The sequence below is a fragment of the Arachis ipaensis genome, chromosome B5 (assembly GCF_059453495.1).
Source record: "Arachis ipaensis isolate K30076 ecotype BB chromosome B5, ASM5945349v1, whole genome shotgun sequence".
In the NCBI taxonomy this organism is placed as follows: Eukaryota; Viridiplantae; Streptophyta; class Magnoliopsida; order Fabales; family Fabaceae; genus Arachis; species Arachis ipaensis.
Window position 1 is genome coordinate 73,194,130 of NC_142440.1, and position 22,266 is coordinate 73,216,395.

General features: G+C 30.6%; 1 protein-coding gene and 3 pseudogenes across 1 annotated transcript; all 4 read left to right on the plus strand.

Annotated features, from left to right (window-relative positions):
- Positions 1-468: 468 nt before the first annotated feature.
- Positions 469-6,243, plus strand: LOC110263134 (uncharacterized; annotated as a pseudogene).
- A 261-nt stretch (positions 6,244-6,504) lies between these two features.
- On the plus strand, positions 6,505-10,691 carry LOC148564622 (uncharacterized; annotated as a pseudogene).
- Positions 10,692-13,286: 2,595 nt separating this feature from the next.
- Positions 13,287-17,795, plus strand: LOC148564623 (uncharacterized; annotated as a pseudogene).
- Positions 17,796-17,804: 9 nt separating this feature from the next.
- LOC148564624 (uncharacterized) lies at positions 17,805-20,084 on the plus strand. The gene has a single exon (XM_088487064.1). The coding sequence runs from the start codon at positions 17,805-17,807 to the stop codon at positions 20,082-20,084; it is 2,280 nt and encodes a 759-aa protein (XP_088343190.1).
- Positions 20,085-22,266: the final 2,182 nt, after the last annotated feature.

The following is a 22,266-nucleotide window of genomic DNA, read 5'->3' on the forward strand; positions in this document are numbered from 1 at the left end:
TAAATTTATACCAATATATACAATATACAATATATAATGGACTATACCAACGTATAATGGGAATAAAAAAATTTGGTACCCAATTTTTTTTTACTATTTTACCCCTGCTTATTTTTTTATTTAGACACCGGATTCAATATATAAAAAACTGTTACTACGTCCTCCATATTTCTTATTTTTTATCAAGGAAAGAATTTACTCCACGATAGAATGTCAAACTGATTCCCATCAACCCACGATATATTTTAAAACTGTAAAAAACTGCTACTACTACGTACTCGCTTTAAAAACTAACTCACTTTCAACTCTTAAGAGACTCTTTCCCTTTCAATCGTGCTCTCACAAACGTTTTTTCTCTGCATATTATTCCTATCTTTCTGACAAATAAAAATGGAAACTTCACCAAATCCACAGTCACGTCAACGTCGACCCAGTTGGACAGATTATGCTAGGTGAAGAAGACAGAACATGACCGAAGAACAGAGACAACAATACCTGGCTAGAAGACGTGCAAGTTATCGGGAGATGATTCGACAAGGAAAACAAGTTACCATATCAACTGATACAACTTCAATGCCAAACACTGGTGGAGGTGCCCGATTAACTACAAACATAGGGTAGCCAGATTGACTACAATTAGACAAATGGCCAGAGCTACCACTTATCATCAATCTGTTAAAGGTAACACGATAACATAATTTAAATTTCTTTGTTATAAATTGAATTAGTTCTTAATAATTATATTTTACTTTTTAAAAATGCAGGAATGGAAGCGCATGGCAATAGAACTGCCACAGGTACAAAAATAAAAATAACATAATTGATTGCTATTTTATCATTAATATTTTGTAACAAAATTAATTAAATTAATATTACTATACATGGTTTACCATCCACGTAGTAACTTTCTTAATCAAACAACATATTAATCATATATGAAGTTAAAAGTTAACATTCTAAATTTTTTAGACATCATTCATCTATAAAAAAATTTTTCTAAAAATTAATGGTCAATAACTAATAATAATATTTCTTTAATATATTTCATTCCCGTCGTCCAATATAATATATAACGTAATATATAATTTTTATATATTTGTATTAAAAAAATAAAAAAAATGATGTCATGTAAGACTAACGACAAAAAGTACTCTTATATTAAAGTTTTTGATAATGATTTTATAATAAAAAATAAAATTTATATATTAAATTAATAAATCAATGTAACATTAAAATTCTTAACAACACTTTAATTTAATTTTTTTTAATTTTTTATATTCTCAATTGGTAATGATATATAATTCTAAGAAATCAAAAATAAAATTAGGATATATCTCATCTACGTACAAATATAACAGCTAAAAAAATAACAAAAGCTATCTATCTATACCAATATATAATGAAAAACACATGTTCTCCTCTATTTTTTTATCCCTTTTTTTTTATTAAAAAATGAACTTACCTATGAACAAAATTTAAAAATTAAACCACTTCTAATAAAGAAAACACATACTACGTACTTAGGATAAATGACATTCTGAAATTAAATTTATTAATTATATTTTTATCTTTAACTTTTCATGATATTTTTTTAAAAATTATTAAAATTTCAATAATTAATATAGATAACGTTATACTATAATAATAATAATAATAATAATAATAATAATAATAATAATAATAATAATGATATAAATAAAATTATGTCATCAACAAATACCAACATATAATCGAGATGCACAGGTTTAGTATCCAATTTTTTTTAGTATCCAATTCCTTTGTCTCTGTTTCTTTTTTATTAAAAAATGGGTTTAACAGAATTTAAAAATTGAACCACTTATAATAAAGAAAACTGACACTACGTACTCTAGATACATAATATTTTAAAATTAAATTTATTAATTATATTTTTATCTTTAATTTTTTATGATATTTTTTAAAAAATATTAAATATAAATAATTAATATAAATAACGTTATACTATAATCATAATAATGATATATAAATAAAATTACGTGAACAAAATATTAATTATTTATTATTTTTTATTAGTATGTTTCATACATAATAGCCTATAATACAATCGTATATAAGTGATCAATATATTATTATAGGACGATAACTGATAGTATATAAAATATAATTCTTTTATTAATAGTTATTCTGGACAATAGTATTTAAATTATAAAGAAACATAAATCATTATTAACTAAGGTCATTAGAATAATTAAATCTACAACACATGGTTTACATATTTTTTATGTCCAATATTTATTTTTTTTTAAAATTACATATAAAAGTGTACTCATTAATCAAATATATACCGATATATAATAAACTATACATAATGGTTAAAAAATTACAAGAATTATTATTTTTTATTTTCTGTGATTAAAATAGCCCTACATAAATAAAGATTAGTTCTTTTTATTTTATAAAGATTAATTCCTTTTATTATCAACATAAACACAAAAAAACAAGAATACATTACAGTATAACAAATAAATTATTCTTTAATCATATCTTTGTATTCTTAATTGTCTTAATTGATGAAATACTCATCATATCATCAATTTAAGGTAATAAATTAAAAAAATAAGTTAAAATATCTCACGCATTAATGGACGAAATTCAAACCTTTGAGAAAAAGTACTATAAAAAATATAATAGAAGCATAGAAAAAACTATTTATATTATAATAAAGAAATCTAGATCAATTCTAAAATAATTAAAGTTATCGATATTTTATTTCTTGCAATCAAAGTTAACTAATATTATGATAACTAATTCTTTTCTTATGAGTTTAATTATGCTTATTTTATAAATTGCTCTTTAAAAATATAGGTACCAAAATATATGGTAACGGAGCTAGTCCAAGTAACAGATCCCCTGGTTAGTATCTTTATATGCTTTAAATATGTAAACACAACGATATAAGTTATTTTACCTGCACATTAAATCTTCTTAACGTAAAATATTATCAAGATTAACCAACTTAATTAACACGCTTTATTTTATTGCTAAGCACTAATTTGTTATTAATTCTAAAATAATTAAAGTTACCGATATTTTGTTTCACACAATCAACATTAACTAATTCTTCTCTTATTAGTTTAACTTATTCTTATTTTCTATATTGCTCTTTAAAAATATAGGTACGGAAATACATAATAACAGAACTGGTCCAAGTAATAGATCATCTGGTTAGTATCTTTATATGCTTTAAACATGTAAATACATCGATATAAGTTAATTTGTCTGCACATCAAATCTTCTTAATGTAGAATATTAACAAAATTAACCAACTTAATTAACACGCTTTATTTTATTGCTAAGCGCTAATATTCTATTTTTTTAAAAAGGTAGATAACATATGAATTTTGCATTGTTTTTAAATATAGGTGTACATCAAGACACTGTTACAACTACTAATTCAATTCCTCAACCAATTGCTTCTTATAAACCAACTATAAACAATACTAGAAGCCATGCAAATATAAATGGTGAGTACTCTATTTATATTTTTAATATTTTATCATCATCATCATATAATAATCATTACTATATAAAATGTGATTAGTTAAACTTATTGTATTATTATGCTTATTAGTTATCGTAATAACAAATGAATTTTTATTATGTTTATTATCTGTACTGCTTATTATATATTGTAACCAAAATTCTGAATTTAATAAAAAAATTTAAAATAAATACTTAACAAATAAAACATTTAAAATAATTGATACATTCATGAAACTAATAATACTAACAATAACTATATAATAAAATTTTTGTAACAACATATATCTTTTAAAATTAAGGAGAAAAACTGAACAAAAAAAATTTAAACACAAAAATAACAATTAATAGATACTACAAAAATATTGATGTCCTATCTCATGTATTTAAAAATAAACTGTACAAATTATATGGGTCCTTTTTATTATAAAGTCATTAACAAATTAAGCATTTAATAAATGGTGAAATTTACAAATAGCACAAAGTGTTCTAATTTCTTAAAATAAAAAAACTAAACATTATATTAAAAGTTACAAGTCAACACGTAACTAAATAATGTAGATTTCAAATTAAAAACATAGATAACGGTATATACATTCTTATGAGTTATAAATTTTTTTTTAATGAATCACTGATTTAAGTACTAACTCAAAAAAATGCTACTACATCGTTTATCCAATAGCAAAAACTATGAGACACATAATATTATTTAGTGATGCAAAATAAATTTTAACATCGTTACAGTTACTAGGGAATAAACCCTTGATGATAACAAGATTATCAAATTAAAATTTAATAATGTATAAAATATTATAAACATAAACACCAACAAAAATAACAAAATAAAAAAACACCAAGTATGTTAACCATAAAAAAATATTTATGCAATTTTAATGGACAAATTTTTTATTATATCGTTAATTTATCATAATAATTTTAAAAAATATAATTAAAATTATTACAAATTAGTGGGCAACATTCAAAATTTTCATAAAATTAAATAGCAAATAAAAATACAATAGAATTATATCATTTTAAAAATATTCTTTGTATATTTCAGTATAACTCAGAATAAAAATTTGCTCTATTAAATATATATTTAACTTCATATATTACCTAGAACTTCAAACTTTGACAATCTTATATGAGTTTAGGCAATAGAAAAATATAGAAAAAGACACGACATTTTTAAAAATTACGTTTAATTTTGAAAACACAAACCTCAATTGAAAAGTTGTATATATATTCTTTGTTCACCCTTGATTTCACTATCTAAAATAATATGAAATAATTAATAAATTCTACCCGAGTACCTAACCATACAATTATTGGCACATGTAGGAAAAGAAATCTATAACATAATATTTTAATATTCCTATGCGAGTGCAGAAATTAGACACCATGTCCGAACATCCCAGAATTGTGCTCGAAATTTTCAAGAGAATACAACAGTGCTTCAAACTACACTGCCTCCTACAAGGACATATACATACTGTAATGCACGTCTGTTTCACCATGAAACATTTGACATGTGTTGCAATGGAGGAAAAGTCTATTTGCCCCAAGTAAATGCTCCTTAGGAATTACTAGACATCTTCTTAGACCCTTCTGCAGAAGGGAACCATTTTAGGAAACACATTCGTGGTTACAATCATATTTTTTCATTCACTTCGTGTGGTGTACACATAGACGAACAATTAGCTTCAGCAAGTCATGGTATATATACATTCCGTGCTCAAGGATCAATGTACCACAGTATAGGAGGATTTCATCCGGATCAGGGGGCGCGGCCACGCTTCTTGCAACTATATATATACGATACTGATCACGAGTTACAAAATAGGATGCTGGAGAACACACAACTGCATGAAAGTTTGGTTTTGAAGCTACAACAATTGTTGCACCGATATAATCCTTTTATCCATGTATTCCGCCAGCTTGCACAACGACTAGATGTGCAAGAGTGTAGTTTGGTGATCAGAGAGCAACCTGCTAATCAACCACAATACAGTCTCCCAACTGCTTCACAAGTAGCAGCCATAATAGTCGGTGATGATATTGAAACAATGGTGCGAGGACGGGATATCAAGGTTCAAACTCATGCTGGTAACCTCAGAAGGATTCAAGAGTTTGTTGGGTATTACGATCCACTACAATATCCTCTTCTTTTTCCATTTGGAACCCATGGATGGGATATAAATACTCGAACTCAACGTGGAAACAAAGTATCATGCCGGACATATTATAGCTATATGCTCCAGGTACAAACTCCTATATTTGTTACATCATTTATAGACTTCCGTAGATAATAGTTTGTACCAATAAATCATTTCACAATTTCTAACAATTTTCTATAATCCTCAATATTCGTAGATCCGCCCCAATGATCACTCAACAGTTTTGCAAGTGGGGCGACTTCTTCAACAATATGTTGTTGACAACTATGTGAAAATGGAAACAGGCAAGTTAAGATAGGTTCGACAAAGACAAAAGGAACTTCGAGCTGAACTGTATCAAGGCTTGCAAGATGCTTTGCACACAGGAGAGAATAATGCTGGTAATTATTCAACTTAACGGCCACATGATTGATCATTACGTGTTCCTAAATTTAAACTTTAAAACTAATAATACTTTTCTCTAAAATCTGTTTTAGAAAATGTTGGCAGAAGAACGATATTACCATCGTCGTTTGTGGGCAGTCGTCGAGACATGACTCAACGGTAAGAGGATGGAATGGCTATTGTTCTTAAAGAAGGCAAACCGGATATTTTTCTAACTATGACATGCAATCCATCATGGTCAAAAATAGCTTCGAAACTCAGTCCTACTCAAACTCCACAGGATCGTCCGGATCTAACAACTAGGATTTTCAGAGCCAAGTTCGAACAATTAAAGCAGGATGTTATTACCAAAGGTGTATTGGGAAAGGTGAAAAGTTATATTTATGTCACCGAATTTCAGAAAAGAGGATTGCCACACGTACATATGTTGCTAATCTTAGAAAACAATGACAAGTTGAGTGATCCTGACCAATATGATAGTTTGGTCCGAGCGGAAATACCATGTAAAGAAACAGAACCCCACTTACATGAGGCAGTGCTAAGGCATATGGTCCATGGTCCTTGCGGAACACTAAATCAATCTTCACCGTGCATGAAGAACGGTCAATGTAAACGCAACTACCCAAAAGAGTTCGTACCAGAGACACGACGAGGTGATGACTCATATCCTCAATATAGGAGGCGATTTGATACTCCAATCCCTATAAACCAAAATGTCACAATTGACAATAGATGGGTGGTTCCGTACAACCCTTGGCTACTACTAAAGTATGATTGTCATATCAATGTAGAGATATGTAGCAGTATCAAGAGCATAAAATATCTATACAAGTATTGCTATAAGGGACCAGACCGTGTGGCAATGGAGGTTCACAGAAGTTCTCATTATGATGAGGTGCAACAGTTCATTGATGCAAGATGGATTGCCGCTCTAGAGGCATGTTGGAGGATATTTAGATTCAACCTTTACCGAATGTATCCATCAGTTGAAAGGTTGCAAGTTCATTTGCCAAATCAACATCAAGTGAGCTTTTATGAGCACCAAACTATTTCTGAAATAGTTAATAATGACTATTTCTCAAGAACAATGCTCACTGAATTTTTTGCACTTAATCGGGCCGATGACCAACAATCTAGGCATCTTTTGTACAGGGAAATCCCAGAATATTACAGTTGGCACAGCAAGGAAAAAGAATGGCATCGACGCAGGTCACAAAAGAGAGCTATTGGTCGGATCTATACCGTTTCGCCAACAGAAGGTGAAAAATTCTATTTGCGTATTCTATTGTCAAATGTAAGAGGCCCAACTGGTTGGGATGATTTGCTAACAGTCGATGGTGTCCAATATTCGTCCTTTAAGCAATCCGCTCAGCATCGAGGACTGTTGGAGAGTGATAGTAGTATAAGATCATGTTTGGTTAAGGCATCCATTTTAAGAATGCCATGTGCTCTAAGAAGGTTGTTTGCCACCGTTCTAATTTTTTGTGAGCCAACAGATGTAAGAAGTCTGTGGGACGAGTTTCTTTCATGTACGGTGGATGATTACGCATCAACAAGCACTACAACCTGTAATGGGTTGACAAATCGTTTGCTTAGGGATTTAAATGACATCCTCCTACAACATGGAAAACATATTGCACAATACGATTTACCAGCTCTAACCTCGGACAACGACAACGACAACTTCATGCCTAGAATTATTCAAGAAGAAATGTCCATCGAAGTTTCTCAAGAAGACCTGTGTTCTATAGAAAGATTGAATCATGACCAGTCTGCAGCTTTCAAGTGCATTATGAATACAATTGATCGAAGAGAAAGTGGAGTGTTCTTCGTGGATGGACCAGGAGGAGCAGGTAAGACATTTCTTTACAGAGCTATAATTGCAGACTTAAGAAGTAAAGGGCATATTGTCTTGGTAACTGCGTCCTCAGAAATAGCTGCAACTTTACTGCCTGGTGGTCGAACAGCTCATTCTAGATTTAAGATCCCAATCAATGCAGAGCCATCCTCCACGTGCAATATAAGTAAACAATCTGATCTTGCAAAACTGATTAGGCAGACGACCGCGATAATTTGGGATGAAGCGCCATTGACTAATAAAAAGACAATGGAATCACTGGACCGCACATTACGAGACATCTTAGAAAACAATAATCCATTTGGAGGGAAGGTGATGGTTATGGGAGGGGATTTTCGCCAAGTACTACCTGTTGTGCCGAAAGGAAGTAAGTCGCAAATGATTTCAGCTTCTATTGTTAAATCACATTTGTGGGCATTCACCAAAATTCTCCACCTGCGACAAAATATGCGATCTCTTAATGATCGTGATTTTGCGGAGTATCTTATGCGGATAGGGGATGGGATTGAGCCTACCATATGTGAAGACCTGGTACAAATAGAAGTAGGCATGGCAATACCATGGGAAGGTGAGGCATCATTACACAAATTAATAGAAGAAACCTTTCCAAATTTGTAATCTCATGGGTGGGATGCATCTTATATGGTGGAGAGAGCGATATTGACACCCAAGAATCATGATGTGCAACAGCTTAATGATATTTTCATCAACCAATTTCCGGGAGACGAACGAATTTTAGCATCCTTTGATGAAGTAGAAGGAGATACAAATAATCTGTATCAACAAGAATATCTTAACTCGATCTCCACAGGTGGATTGCCACCTCATATGTTGAAGGTAAAAAAAGGTGCTCCTCTGATGTTACTGAGAAACATAGATCCTAAGGCAGGCTTATGCAATGGCACAAGGCTACTGTGTCGAGGAACTTTTCAAAATATGTTAGACGTGAAAATCTTAACAGGCCATCACTCTGGAAAAAGAGCTTTTATGCCTCGGATAAAACACAAAACAACTGAGAACTCAGGACTACCCTTTGTGCTTATTAGAAAACAAATTCCTGTAAGGTTGAGTTTTGCCTTAACGATAAATAAATCACAAGGGCAAACTATCCCTAAGGTAGGGATCTATCTCCCTAAACATGTGTTCAGCCCTGGTCAATTATACGTTGCTCTACCTCGAAGTGTTTCTCAGTCAACCACAAAAATCTTAGTCAAAGAAGGAACAGTAGATGGAAAAAGGGGACAATTCACAAAGAATGTGGTGTTCAAAGAAATTTTGTTACCTGCACCTCAGGTAATTTATGTCCTTGGCAAATATGTGAGCCTTTTTACAAGTATAATCCGTGTATTATGTAATTTTATCATTACAATATCAATATTGGAATAGATAGTTTTGTTCACTAATTTTAACAACTAATGACTAAGATTTTAAACAGATAAATTGATATCAAGAGAGCTCATCAGCATATTAAAAGAGATAAGCGAAAGGAACTGGAACCTCTACTTTACCCAACAGGTATGCACCAACTACGATTCACATATAAATTATAAAAATTATATCATACATCCTTAAAATATATCATTATTGGTTTTTTAATAAATTATAGTTTGCAATGTTTGTATATACTTTGAAAAGAATTCAAAATTTGATTTCTTTAAATGTTGCTATCAATTTTATAATTTTATCAATAAAATTATAAAAATTAAAATTTTAAAACTAATAAAAGGTAGAGGTATGTCTTATTTGGGATATATCATTACTTAATTCTAAAGTAATATATAGGACACTACTGCAATATATTGTGATACATATATGCAATAAATTACAGGAAACAGGATTTCAATCGTTATGGAATACATGGAAGGATGAGCAATCAATTGCATCAATGAGACCAATCGACAATAAAGTAAGGATTACAGAATTAATGACAGTGACAACTACACTGATGATACATATTTTTGTTTTAGTGTTACTGATCAAACGTGAAATTGACACAGGTTCATCCAATCAAAATTTATTCTATTGGTTGGGGAGGTACAGTTAAAGCAGACAAAACTCAACTATGGAAGATGGTAAAAAGAGAAATATTGGAACAAAAAAATAAAAGGTAATGCAATAAAATTTTGTTACATAATAAATATTTCCGTCTATTTCGTTATATATACCATATATGTTAAAACTTTAACTCTTTTCTTTCAGCCATGAACTTAGAAGAACACAACTAACTCATTTCGAACCAAAACAATATCATTGCAGGTAATTATTATTAAAAAAATTCCTAACAAAAAAAGATGTAATTTTATTTAATTTACATTTTGTCAATGATAAACAAGGATTAATGTCATTTCTTTTGTCCTGTCAGAAAGTTCAATGCAAAACAAGATGTCACAATTCTACAGGTTTTAATTAAATTCTTCTCTATAATAAGCAATCAATTTAATTGAATAAACCTGAAGTGTTTATACGGTTATTTTTATGATAAATAAAATCTTACAGTTTTTCAAGATGCAAGAAGTTATTGACAAGGAGATGTATGATGAATTACAAAGGATTTTTTCCAGGTACACAATCTTTGTATTCTCCTATTTTTTCAGTAATACTCTTATAGTTTGATCTTTTAAAACGAAAAAAATAAGCATATTCATTTCTTCTATCCTTCCATTATTTGTAGGAAAATGCAAGTCTCTTCAGATTCAGAATCATATTTTGGCCTACCACTTAAAAAAGAAAAAGACAAACATGAATATCCATGATATTTAGAAAAAATTAATCTTTTGTAAATAACTAACATGCATTTGGGTTTATAGATATATACTCTTTTTAAATTAGGATAATATTTTTTTCGTTATTTCTGGAACTATATCTTTTTCTGATAATATACATATATCTTTATTGTGTGCTTTTATAATTTAGCATTTTAAAGGTTTTCTATAGTAGTTTTACCCTTAACAGAATATGAAACAAATAAGGTTACGTTAATTTTAAAATGATGAAAAAAATATTTATTTGACAAATTTAAAGAATAAATGATATATTAATATCAACACTAAAATCTATAATCTATAACAATATATAATGAAAAAACTCACTTTTGGTGTCCAATTTTTTTTTTCCATTTTTATCCTTTTTAATAACTTACTTCCAGTTACAGCATTCTACTACTTCATTTTCATTCACGTTCACATCAATATAACTTCTCCCGTTAATTTCTCTCACATCACGTTACTGCATTATTTACAGAATTCTACTACTTAATTCCCACTACTGCATCAATTCATTTCTCTCACATCAGTCAGTTACTGCATCAATTGTATTATTCTCAATTTTTTCTCTTAATCTCTCACTTCACTGGTTACTCCATATCTCTCCACAATAGAAAAAAATTCCTTCATTTCTCCTCCATCTTTTCCTACATTCTTTTCATTTCGCCTAAATATAATGTAAAATTTACTGTAATTTATTTTTCGTCATTAAATAAAAGTGTAGAACTGTTTTTATATGTTTCTTTGATTAATTATAGTTGACAACATATCAATAGAAGATTCACGTGGAAGTGGTCGACGAACTTGGCAAGACTATGCCAGACAATGAAGACAAAATATGAGTGAAGAACGGAGGCAGCAACGCCTTCTACTTATTTTTTATGATGTATCTATGTTACAGGACTCTTAGTAAGTACTAATTGTGTATAATTTATTTCTTGAGTGTACCCTTAAATTATCAAATTACATTATTTTCATCTTAATAATGAATTTTTTACATATACAGATACTCACAATAACACCGGAGCTGGTTCAAGTAATATACCAAACGGTCCAAATATGGGTAGGAATCCTATATTTATATTTATTTAATTAATAATAATTTATTTTTTCTTAAATTTTGATTCAATAAATTTTTTATTGTTGGCCTAAATAATATTATTATATTGTCTTAAATGTACTTTACATCATTATAATCTCAATTATTAAATAGTTTAATAATTTTTTAATATAATATCATACAAATATAAAGTTTTTATAACTATATCTATAATTTATAACAATATATAATGCCAAAACATGGAGGTTTGGTTTCCAATTTTCTATTTCCTATTTTAACCCTACTAACATAATTGAAAAATATTATACAGTTACTTATTTCACTAACAGTTACCACGTAACTTCTATTCAATTCTTTACTCCCACAATCTCTCTTTTTTTTATTTTTTTATTTTATTCTGATTCTCTTTTATCTTATAAACTCTTTTCTGTACCACACAATTATTTAAAGGAGTTTTTTTGACATCTTAAACTAGGTAAAGATAATGTCAAAAGATTTATTTTCGTGGCCATATATGAAATGAAAAAAAAAAAAATAGAAGCCAACAAGTGTTTAACCAGTGGTGATAAATAGTTTTTTTTGTATAGATCTTATTATATTCGGAGGTATTCATTTAAATTATGTTTTGTTTAATTTTATATTGGTCTTTGTTTGTATAGTGTTGTTTTAAGTATATCTGTGAGTACTGTACTCTGATGGTCTGTCCAGTAATTTAGCCTCATTCTAATTATTCTATTAGAATTTTTTTTATAATCATAAAAAATATATCTTTTTATTTTTTTTTATAATTTCATCTATTTTACTGGTTCTTTTTTTACCTCCTAATACACGTTGTTATATTTTTCTTGCTGCCATTATTTTTTTACCTTTTCTTGCTGCCATTATTTTTTTACCTTCAACGCTATCGATTTCATCACATCCATCGTTACAAATTTTATTTAGTTTTATTGCAGTTACTACGTTCACGTATAACTTCTACTTATATTTTTTTTCTCTTTAATTTACTTATCCAATTAATATTTTCATGGTTCTTTTACTTTTTTTAATTTGTTCCCAATATTTTACGTACAAAAGATAATGTTCTATCTTTTTCTTTTATCAAGGAAGAACTAATTTTTTCATATTATATGTATTTTTTTTAAATATGTCTGTACTTATCAATGACGAATTGAAAAAGTCTAATATTTTATTAAATTCATTTTTTTTCTTTTTAAATTTACTTCATATGTGATAATATTATTTTTTTAATTTTTAAATTATTAATTATACAGAGTATTATATTTAAAAATTGAGTACATGAATATTTATTTTTAAATTAAACTAAAATAAATGAATTATATTACAAAAATATAATTTACTTTGACTTCTATAATATCATTTGTTTGGTATATGGCACTGGTTATTTGATTAACATATAAAAGATGTAACATATAAATAGTGATAATTAATTACGGTGGGTGAAGAGAAGGTGGAAAGAGAAAAAAAAACGAGAAAGAACAAAGTAATATAATAACAGTCATTAGACAATGATAGGTATGTGTATAGAGAATAATAATAATAAGAGAAAGAATAATGTTTGATATAGTAAGGGGATATAATAAAAATTATAAATTAATAATTTAGAAAAATAATGAAATTAAAAAAATTTTAAAAATTAAATATAAAATTAAATGCTTTATGTCTTACTTTTTTTAGCGAAACTTTAACAACTCATAAAAGTTAACGGAATAGATGGTTATAAATCAAAGTGATAGACAAGATTAAAATTTGCGATAATAATACTTGATGATAATTAATTACGGACGGTCGGGTGAAGAGAAGATGGAAGGAAAAAGAAAAAACGAGAAAGGAGAACAAGGTAATATATAATAATAATAACGGCGATGAGACAATGACATACAGGTATGTGTATAGAAAATAATAACAAGAGAAAGAATAGTGTTTGATATAGTAAGAGATATAATAAAAATATAAATTAATAATTTTAAAAAATAATAATATTAAAGATAATTAAAAAATTAAATATAAAATTATAAAATAAAATATTTTTAACCATTGAAATTATGCATGAAGATAGAGAGTGTTTTGAATATAAATTTTTATCTCGGCTTCAAATTAAATACGAATTAAAAATAAATAATTAAACTTAATAACGTTTATAAATAGCTAATTTGTAAATAATATTTCTAAATTTTTATTTTGATTTTATTACATATCATTTTTAATTGAATAATCTTGAAGGGTTTATATATTTATTTTTATAGTTAATAAATCTGACAGTTTTTTAAGACTAAAAAAGTTATTAATAAGAAGATGTACGATGAATTAAGAAGGATTTTGTTCAGATACACAATTTTTATAATTTCCTATTTTATTTATTAATTATTCTTATATTTTGATATTTAAAACGAAAAAAATAAGCATTCTTATTTATTTTATTTTTTCACTATTTATAAAAAAATAAAGAACTCTTCATATTTAGATTTATATTTTGGCTTACTACTTAAAAAAGATGAAGACAAATATAAATATCCATGATATTTAAGTAAAAATTATCTTTTATAAATAACTAACATGTATTTTGATTTATATATACTTTTTTGAATAAGAATAATGTTATCATCATTATTTTTTGAATGATATTTTAGTTTATAATAATTTTAATTTTAATAAAATATAATATAAATAAAGTCACATCAACATTAAAATAAAAAATACTTATCTAATAAATTTGAAAAATGAATAATATATTAACAAAAAGATAATATTAATTTATTAAAAACAATAGAAAAGCGGCTGAACAGGCACGTTAGTGCCTGTTGAGCCGCTAGTTAATTCTAAAATAATTAAAGTTACCGATATTTTGTTTCACACAATCAACGTTAACTAATTCTTCTCTTATTAGTTTAACTTATGCTTATTTTCTATATTGCTCTTTAAAAATATAGGTACGGAAATACATAATAACAGAACTGGTCCAAGTAATAGATCATCTGGTTAGTATCTTTATATGCTTTAAACATGTAAATACATCGATATAAGTTAATTTGTCTGCACATCAAATCTTCTTAATGTAGAATATTAACAAAATTAACCAACTTAATTAACACGCTTTATTTTATTGCTAAGCGCTAATATTCTATTTTTTTAAAAAGGTAGATAACATATGAATTTTGCATTGTTTTTAAATATAGGTGTACATCAAGACACTGTTACAACTACTAATTCAATTCCTCAACCAATTGCTTCTTATAAACCAACTATAAACAATACTAGAAGTCATGCAAATATAAATGGTGAGTACTCTATTTATATTTTTAATATTTTATCATCATCATCATATAATAATCATTACTATATAAAATGTGATTAGTTAAACTTATTATATTATTATGCTTATTAGTTATCGTAATAACAAATGAATTTTTATTATGTTTATTATCTGTACTGCTTATTATATATTGTAACCAAAATTCTGAATTTAATAAAAAAATTTAAAATAAATACTTAACAAATAAAACATTTAAAATAATTGATACATTCATGAAACTAATAATACTAACAATAACTATATAATAAAATTTTTGTAACAACATATATCTCTTAAAATTAAGGAGAAAAACTGAACAAAAAAAATTTAAACACAAAAATAACAATTAATAGATACTACAAAAATATTGATGTCCTATCTCATGTATTTAAAAATAAACTGTACAAATTATATGGGTCCTTTTTATTATAAAGTCATTAACAAATTAAGCATTTAATAAATGGTGAAATTTACAAATAGCACAAAGTGTTCTAATTTCTTAAAATAAAAAAACTAAACATTATATTAAAAGTTACAAGTCAACACGTAACTAAATAATGTAGATTTCAAATTAAAAACATAGATAACGGTATATACATTCTTATGAGTTATAAATTTTTTTTAATGAATCACCGATTTAAGTACTAACTTAAAAAAATGCTACTACATCGTTTATCCAATAGCAAAAACTATGAGACACATAATATTATTTAGTGATGCAAAATAAATTTTAACATCGTTACAGTTACTAGGGAATAAACCCTTGATGATAACAAGATTATCAAATTAAAATTTAATAATGTATAAAATATTATAAACATAAACACCAACAAAAATAACAAAATAAAAAAACACCAAGTATGTTAACCATAAAAAAATATTTATGCAATTTTAATGGACAAATTTTTTATTATATCGTTAATTTATCATAATAATTTTAAAAAATATAATTAAAATTATTACAAATTAGTGGGCAACATTCAAAATTTTCATAAAATTAAATAGCAAATAAAAACACAATAGAATTATATCATTTTAAAAATATTCTTTGTATATTTCAGTATAACTCAGAATAAAAATTTGCTCTATTAAATATATATTTAACTTCATATATTACCTAGAACTTCAAACTTTGACAATCTTATATGAGTTTAGGCAATAGAAAAATATAGAAAAAGACACGACATTTTTAAAAATTACGTTTAATTTTGAAAACACAAACCTCAATTGAAAAGTTGTATATATATTCTTTGTTCACCCTTGATTTCACTATCTAAAATAATATGAAATAATTAATAAATTCTACCCGAGTACCTAACCATACAATTATTGGCACATGTAGGAAAAGAAATCTATAACATAATATTTTAATATTCCTATGCGAGTGCAGAAATTAGACACCATGTCCGAACATCTCAGAATTGTGCTCGAAATTTTCAAGAGAACACAACAGTGCTTCAAACTACACTGCCTCCTACAAGGACATATACACACTGTAATGCACGTCTGTTTCACCATGAAACATTTGACATGTGTTGCAATGGAGGAAAAGTCTCTTTGCCCCAAGTAAATGCTCCTTAGGAATTACTAGACATCTTCTTAGACCCTTCTGCAGAAGGGAACCATTTTAGGAAACACATTCGTGGTTACAATCATATTTTTTCATTCACTTCGTGTGGTGTACACATAGACGAACAATTAGCTTCAGCAAGTCATGGTATATATACATTCCGTGCTCAAGGATCAATGTACCACAGTATAGGAGGATTTCATCCGGATCAGGGGGCGCGGCCACGCTTCTTGCAACTATATATATACGATACTGATCACGAGTTACAAAATAGGATGCTGGAGAACACACAACTGCATGAAAGTTTGGTTTTGAAGCTACAACAATTGTTGCACCGATATAATCCTTTTATCCATGTATTCTGCCAGCTTGCACAACGACTAGATGTGCAAGAGTGTAGTTTGGTGATCAGAGAGCAACCTGCTAATCAACCACAAGACAGTCTCCCAACTGCTTCACAAGTAGCAGCCATAATAGTCGGTGATGATATTGAAACAATGGTGCGAGGACGGGATATCAAGGTTCAAACTCATGCTGGTAACCTCAGAAGGATTCAAGAGTTTGTTGGGTATTACGATCCACTACAATATCCTCTTCTTTTTCCATTTGGAACCCATGGATGGGATATAAATACTCGAACTCAACGTGGAAACAAAGTATCATGCCGGACATATTATAGCTATATGCTCCAGGTACAAACTCCTATATTTGTTACATCATTTATAGACTTCCGTAGATGATAGTTTGTACCAATAAATCATTTCACAATTTCTAACAATTTTCTATAATCCTCAATATTCGTAGATCCGCCCCAATGATCACTCAACAGTTTTGCAAGCGGGGCGACTTCTTCAACAATATGTTGTTGACAACTATGTGAAAATGGAAATAGGCAAGTTAAGATGGGTTCGACAAAGACAAAAGGAACTTCGAGCTAAACTGTATCAAGGCTTGCAAGATGCTTTGCACACAGGAGAGAATAATGCTGGTAATTATTCAACTTAACGGCCACATGATTGATCATTACGTGTTCCTAAATTTAAACTTTAAAACTAATAATACTTTTCTCTAAAATTTGTTTTAGAAAATGTTGGCAGAAGAACGATATTACCATCGTCGTTCGTGGGCAGTCGTCGAGACATGACTCAACGGTAAGAGGATGGAATGGCTATTGTTCTTAAAGAAGGCAAACCGGATATTTTTCTAACTATGACATGCAATCCATCATGGTCAGAAATAGCTTCGAAACTCAGTCCTACTCAAACTCCACAGGATCGTCCGGATCTAACAACTAGGATTTTCAGAGCCAAGTTCGAACAATTAAAGCAGGATGTTATTACCAAAGGTGTATTGGGAAAGGTGAAAAGTTATATTTATGTCACCGAATTTCAGAAAAGAGGATTGCCACACGTACATATGTTGCTAATCTTAGAAAACAATGACAAGTTGAGTGATCCTGACCAATATGATAGTTTGGTCCGAGCGGAAATACCATGTAAAGAAACAGAACCCCACTTACATGAGGCAGTGCTAAGGCATATGGTCCATGGTCCTTGCGGAACACTAAATCAATCTTCACCGTGCATGAAGAACGGTCAATGTAAACGCAACTACCCAAAAGAGTTCGTACCAGAGACACGACGAGGTGATGACTCATATCCTCAATATAGGAGGCGATTTGATACTCCAATCCCTATAAACCAAAATGTCACAATTGACAATAGATGGGTGGTTCCGTACAACCCTTGGCTACTACTAAAGTATGATTGTCATATCAATGTAGAGATATGTAGCAGTATCAAGAGCATAAAATATCTATACAAGTATTGCTATAAGGGACCAGACCGTGTGGCAATGGAGGTTCACAGAAGTTCTCATTATGATGAGGTGCAACAGTTCATTGATGCAAGATGGATTGCCGCTCTAGAGGCATGTTGGAGGATATTTAGATTCAACCTTTACCGAATGTATCCATCAGTTGAAAGGTTGCAAGTTCATTTGCCAAATCAACATCAAGTGAGCTTTTATGAGCACCAAACTATTTCTGAAATAGTTAATAATGACTATTTCTCAAGAACAATGCTCACTGAATTTTTTGCACTTAATCGGGCCGATGACCAACAATCTAGGCATCTTTTGTACAGGGAAATCCCAGAATATTACAGTTGGCACAGCAAGGAAAAAGAATGGCATCGACGCAGGACACAAAAGAGAGCTATTGGTCGGATCTATACCGTTTCGCCAACAGAAGGTGAAAAATTCTATTTGCGTATTCTATTGTCAAATGTAAGAGGCCCAACTGGTTGGGATGATTTGCTAACAGTCGATGGTGTCCAATATTCGTCCTTTAAGCAATCCGCTCAGCATCGAGGACTGTTGGAGAGTGATAGTAGTATAAGATCATGTTTGGTTAAGGCATCCATTTTAAGAATGCCATGTGCTCTAAGAAGGTTGTTTGCCACCGTTCTAATTTTTTGTGAGCCAACAGATGTAAGAAGTCTGTGGGACGAGTTTCTTTCATGTACGGTGGATGATTACGCATCAACAAGCACTACAACCTGTAATGGGTTGACAAATCGTTTGCTTAGGGATTTAAATGACATCCTCCTACAACATGGAAAACATATTGCACAATACGATTTACCAGCTCTAACCTCGGACAACGACAACGACAACTTCATGCCTAGAATTATTCAAGAAGAAATGTCCATCGAAGTTTCTCAAGAAGACCTGTGTTCTATAGAAAGATTGAATCATGACCAGTCTGCAGCTTTCAAGTGCATTATGAATACAATTGATCGAAGAGAAAGTGGAGTGTTCTTCGTGGATGGACCAGGAGGAGCAGGTAAGACATTTCTTTACAGAGCTATAATTGCAGACTTAAGAAGTAAAGGGCATATTGTCTTGGTAACTGCGTCCTCAGAAATAGCTGCAACTTTACTGCCTGGTGGTCGAACAGCTCATTCTAGATTTAAGATCCCAATCAATGCAGAGCCATCCTCCACGTGCAATATAAGTAAACAATCTGATCTTGCAAAACTGATTAGGCAGACGATCGCGATAATTTGGGATGAAGCGCCATTGACTAATAAAAAGACAATGGAATCACTGGACCGCACATTACGAGACATCTTAGAAAACAATAATCCATTTGGAGGGAAGGTGATGGTTATGAGAGGGGATTTTCGCCAAGTACTACCTGTTGTGCCGAAAGGAAGTAAGTCGCAAATGATTTCAGCTTCTATTGTTAAATCACATTTGTGGGCATTCACCAAAATTCTCCACCTGCGACAAAATATGCGATCTCTTAATGATCGTGATTTTGCGGAGTATCTTATGCGCATAGGGGATGGGATTGAGCCTACCATATGTGAAGACCTGGTACAAATAGAAGTAGGCATGGCAATACCATGGGAAGGTGAGGCATCATTACATTGCGTGTAGAAATTGCTTCTACCCATTTGGAAACATAATCCACAGCTAACAATATATAGAAATAACCATTAGAATTTAGGAATAGACCCATGAAGTCAATGCCCCAAACATCAAAAATTTCACAGAAAAGTATAATCTGTTGAGGCATCTCATCTCTCCTGGATATATTACCAAATTTCTGGCATGGGAAACAAGATCTACAAAATTCAGCAGCGTCCCTAAAAAGAGTAGGCCACCAGAATCCACAGTCTAAGATTTTTCTAGCAGTTCTTTGAGGGCCAAAATGTCCTCCACTCTCAGATGAGTGACAGGCCTCTAAGATGGACTGGAATTCTGATTGAGGCACACACCGTCTAATTACCTGGTTAGCGCCACATCTCCATAAATATGGGTCATCCCATATATAATATTTAGACTCGCTTTTCAGCTTGTCTCTTTGATGCTTAGAAAAGTTCGGAGGAAAAGTGCAGCTAACTAGATAATTAGCTACAGGTGCATACCAAGGGACTATCTCAGATACTGCTTGCAGGTTATCAAATGGGAAATTATCAGCTATAGGAGTGGAATCATCTGTAATGTGCTCAAGGCGACTCAAGTGGCCTGCCACTAAATTCTGGTTACCACTCCTGTCCTTAATTTCCAAATCAAATTCTTGTAATAGCAGTATCCAACGTATAAGCCTTAGTTTGGACTCCTTTTTAGATAATAAATACTTTAGAGCTGCGTGGTCTGAATACACTACTACTTTAGTACCAAGTAAATAGGCTCGGAATTTATCCAGAGCAAAAACAATAGCAAGAAGCTCTTTCTCAGTAGTAGTGTAATTCGACTGAGCGGCATCTAAGGTTTTAGACGCGTAAGCAATAACAAAAGGATCCTTACCTTCACGCTGAGTCAGTGCTGCTCCTACTGCATGGTTGGAAGCATCACACATTATTTCAAATGGTTGGCTCCAGTCTGGTCCTCTTACAATTGGAGCTTGAGTCAGTGCGGTCTTCAGCTTATCAAACACTTGTTTGCAATTTTCACTGAACTCGAACTCAATATCTTTCTGCAGTAGTCTGGATAAGGGAAGTGCTACCTTACTGAAGTCCTTAATAAACCTCCTGTAAAAACCTGCATGGCCAAGGAAAGAACGGACCTCCCTCACATAAGAGGGGTAAGATAAACTAGAAATAACATCCACCTTTGCTGGATCTACAGAAATATCAGTATTAGATACAACATGTCCTAGTACAATCCCTTGTTTAACCATAAAGTGGCATTTTTCAAAATTTAATACCAGGTTTGTACTGACACATGTATCTAATACTCTACATAATCCATCTAAGAAAAGGCTAAAGGAATCGCCATAAACACTAAAATCATCCATAAAAACCTCCATATAGTCCTCAATAAGATCAGAGAAAAGACTCATCATTCACCTCTGGAAAGTAGCTGGTGCATTGCACAAGCCAAAGGGCATTCTCTTGTAAGCATAAGTCCCAAAAGGACATGTAAAAGTGGTCTTTTCCTTATCCTCAGGAGCTATATGAATCTGGAAATAACCTGTGTAACCATCTAGAAAACAATAATGCGATTTACCTGACAGGCGATCCAGCATTTGATCAATGAATGGAAGAGGATAGTGATCCTTACGGGTTGCTTGGTTGAGGCGTCTGTAATCAATGCAGACCTTCCAAGCGTTCTGAACTCTGGTTGTCAGGAGCTCTCCATGCTCATTCTTCACTGCAGTGACTCTAGACTTCTTTGGCACTACTTGTACTGGGCTTACCCATTCACTGCCTGAGATGGGATAGATGATATTTGCCTCTAGTAGTCTGGTCACTTCCTTTTTGATAACCTCTAGTATAGTGGGGTTCAGTCTTCTCTGGGGTTGACGGACAGGTCTTGCTCCCTCTTCTAAAAATATTCTATGCTCACAGACTTGAGGGTTGATGCCTACTATGTCTGCCAAACTCCACCCAATTGCCTTCTTGTGCCTCCTCAGCACACCAAGTAGCTGCTCTTCCTGTTGAGAAGTGAGTTTCCTTGCAATGATAACCGGAAACTTCTGCCTGTCTTCAAGGTAAGCATATTTGAGGTGTGGAGGAAGGGTTTTAATTCTAACTTCTGATCATGTTCAGGCTCTGAGTTGTCTGGAGCTGGTAACAGTGGTAAGGCACTGTCATTGTCCTCTGAGAATGTCCCC

What these genes read in the sequence shown, in the direction of transcription:
- LOC148564624 (XM_088487064.1), top strand. Translation starts at nt 17,805, where the DNA reads ATGGCTATTGTTCTTAAAGAAGGCAAACCGGATATTTTTCTAACTATG.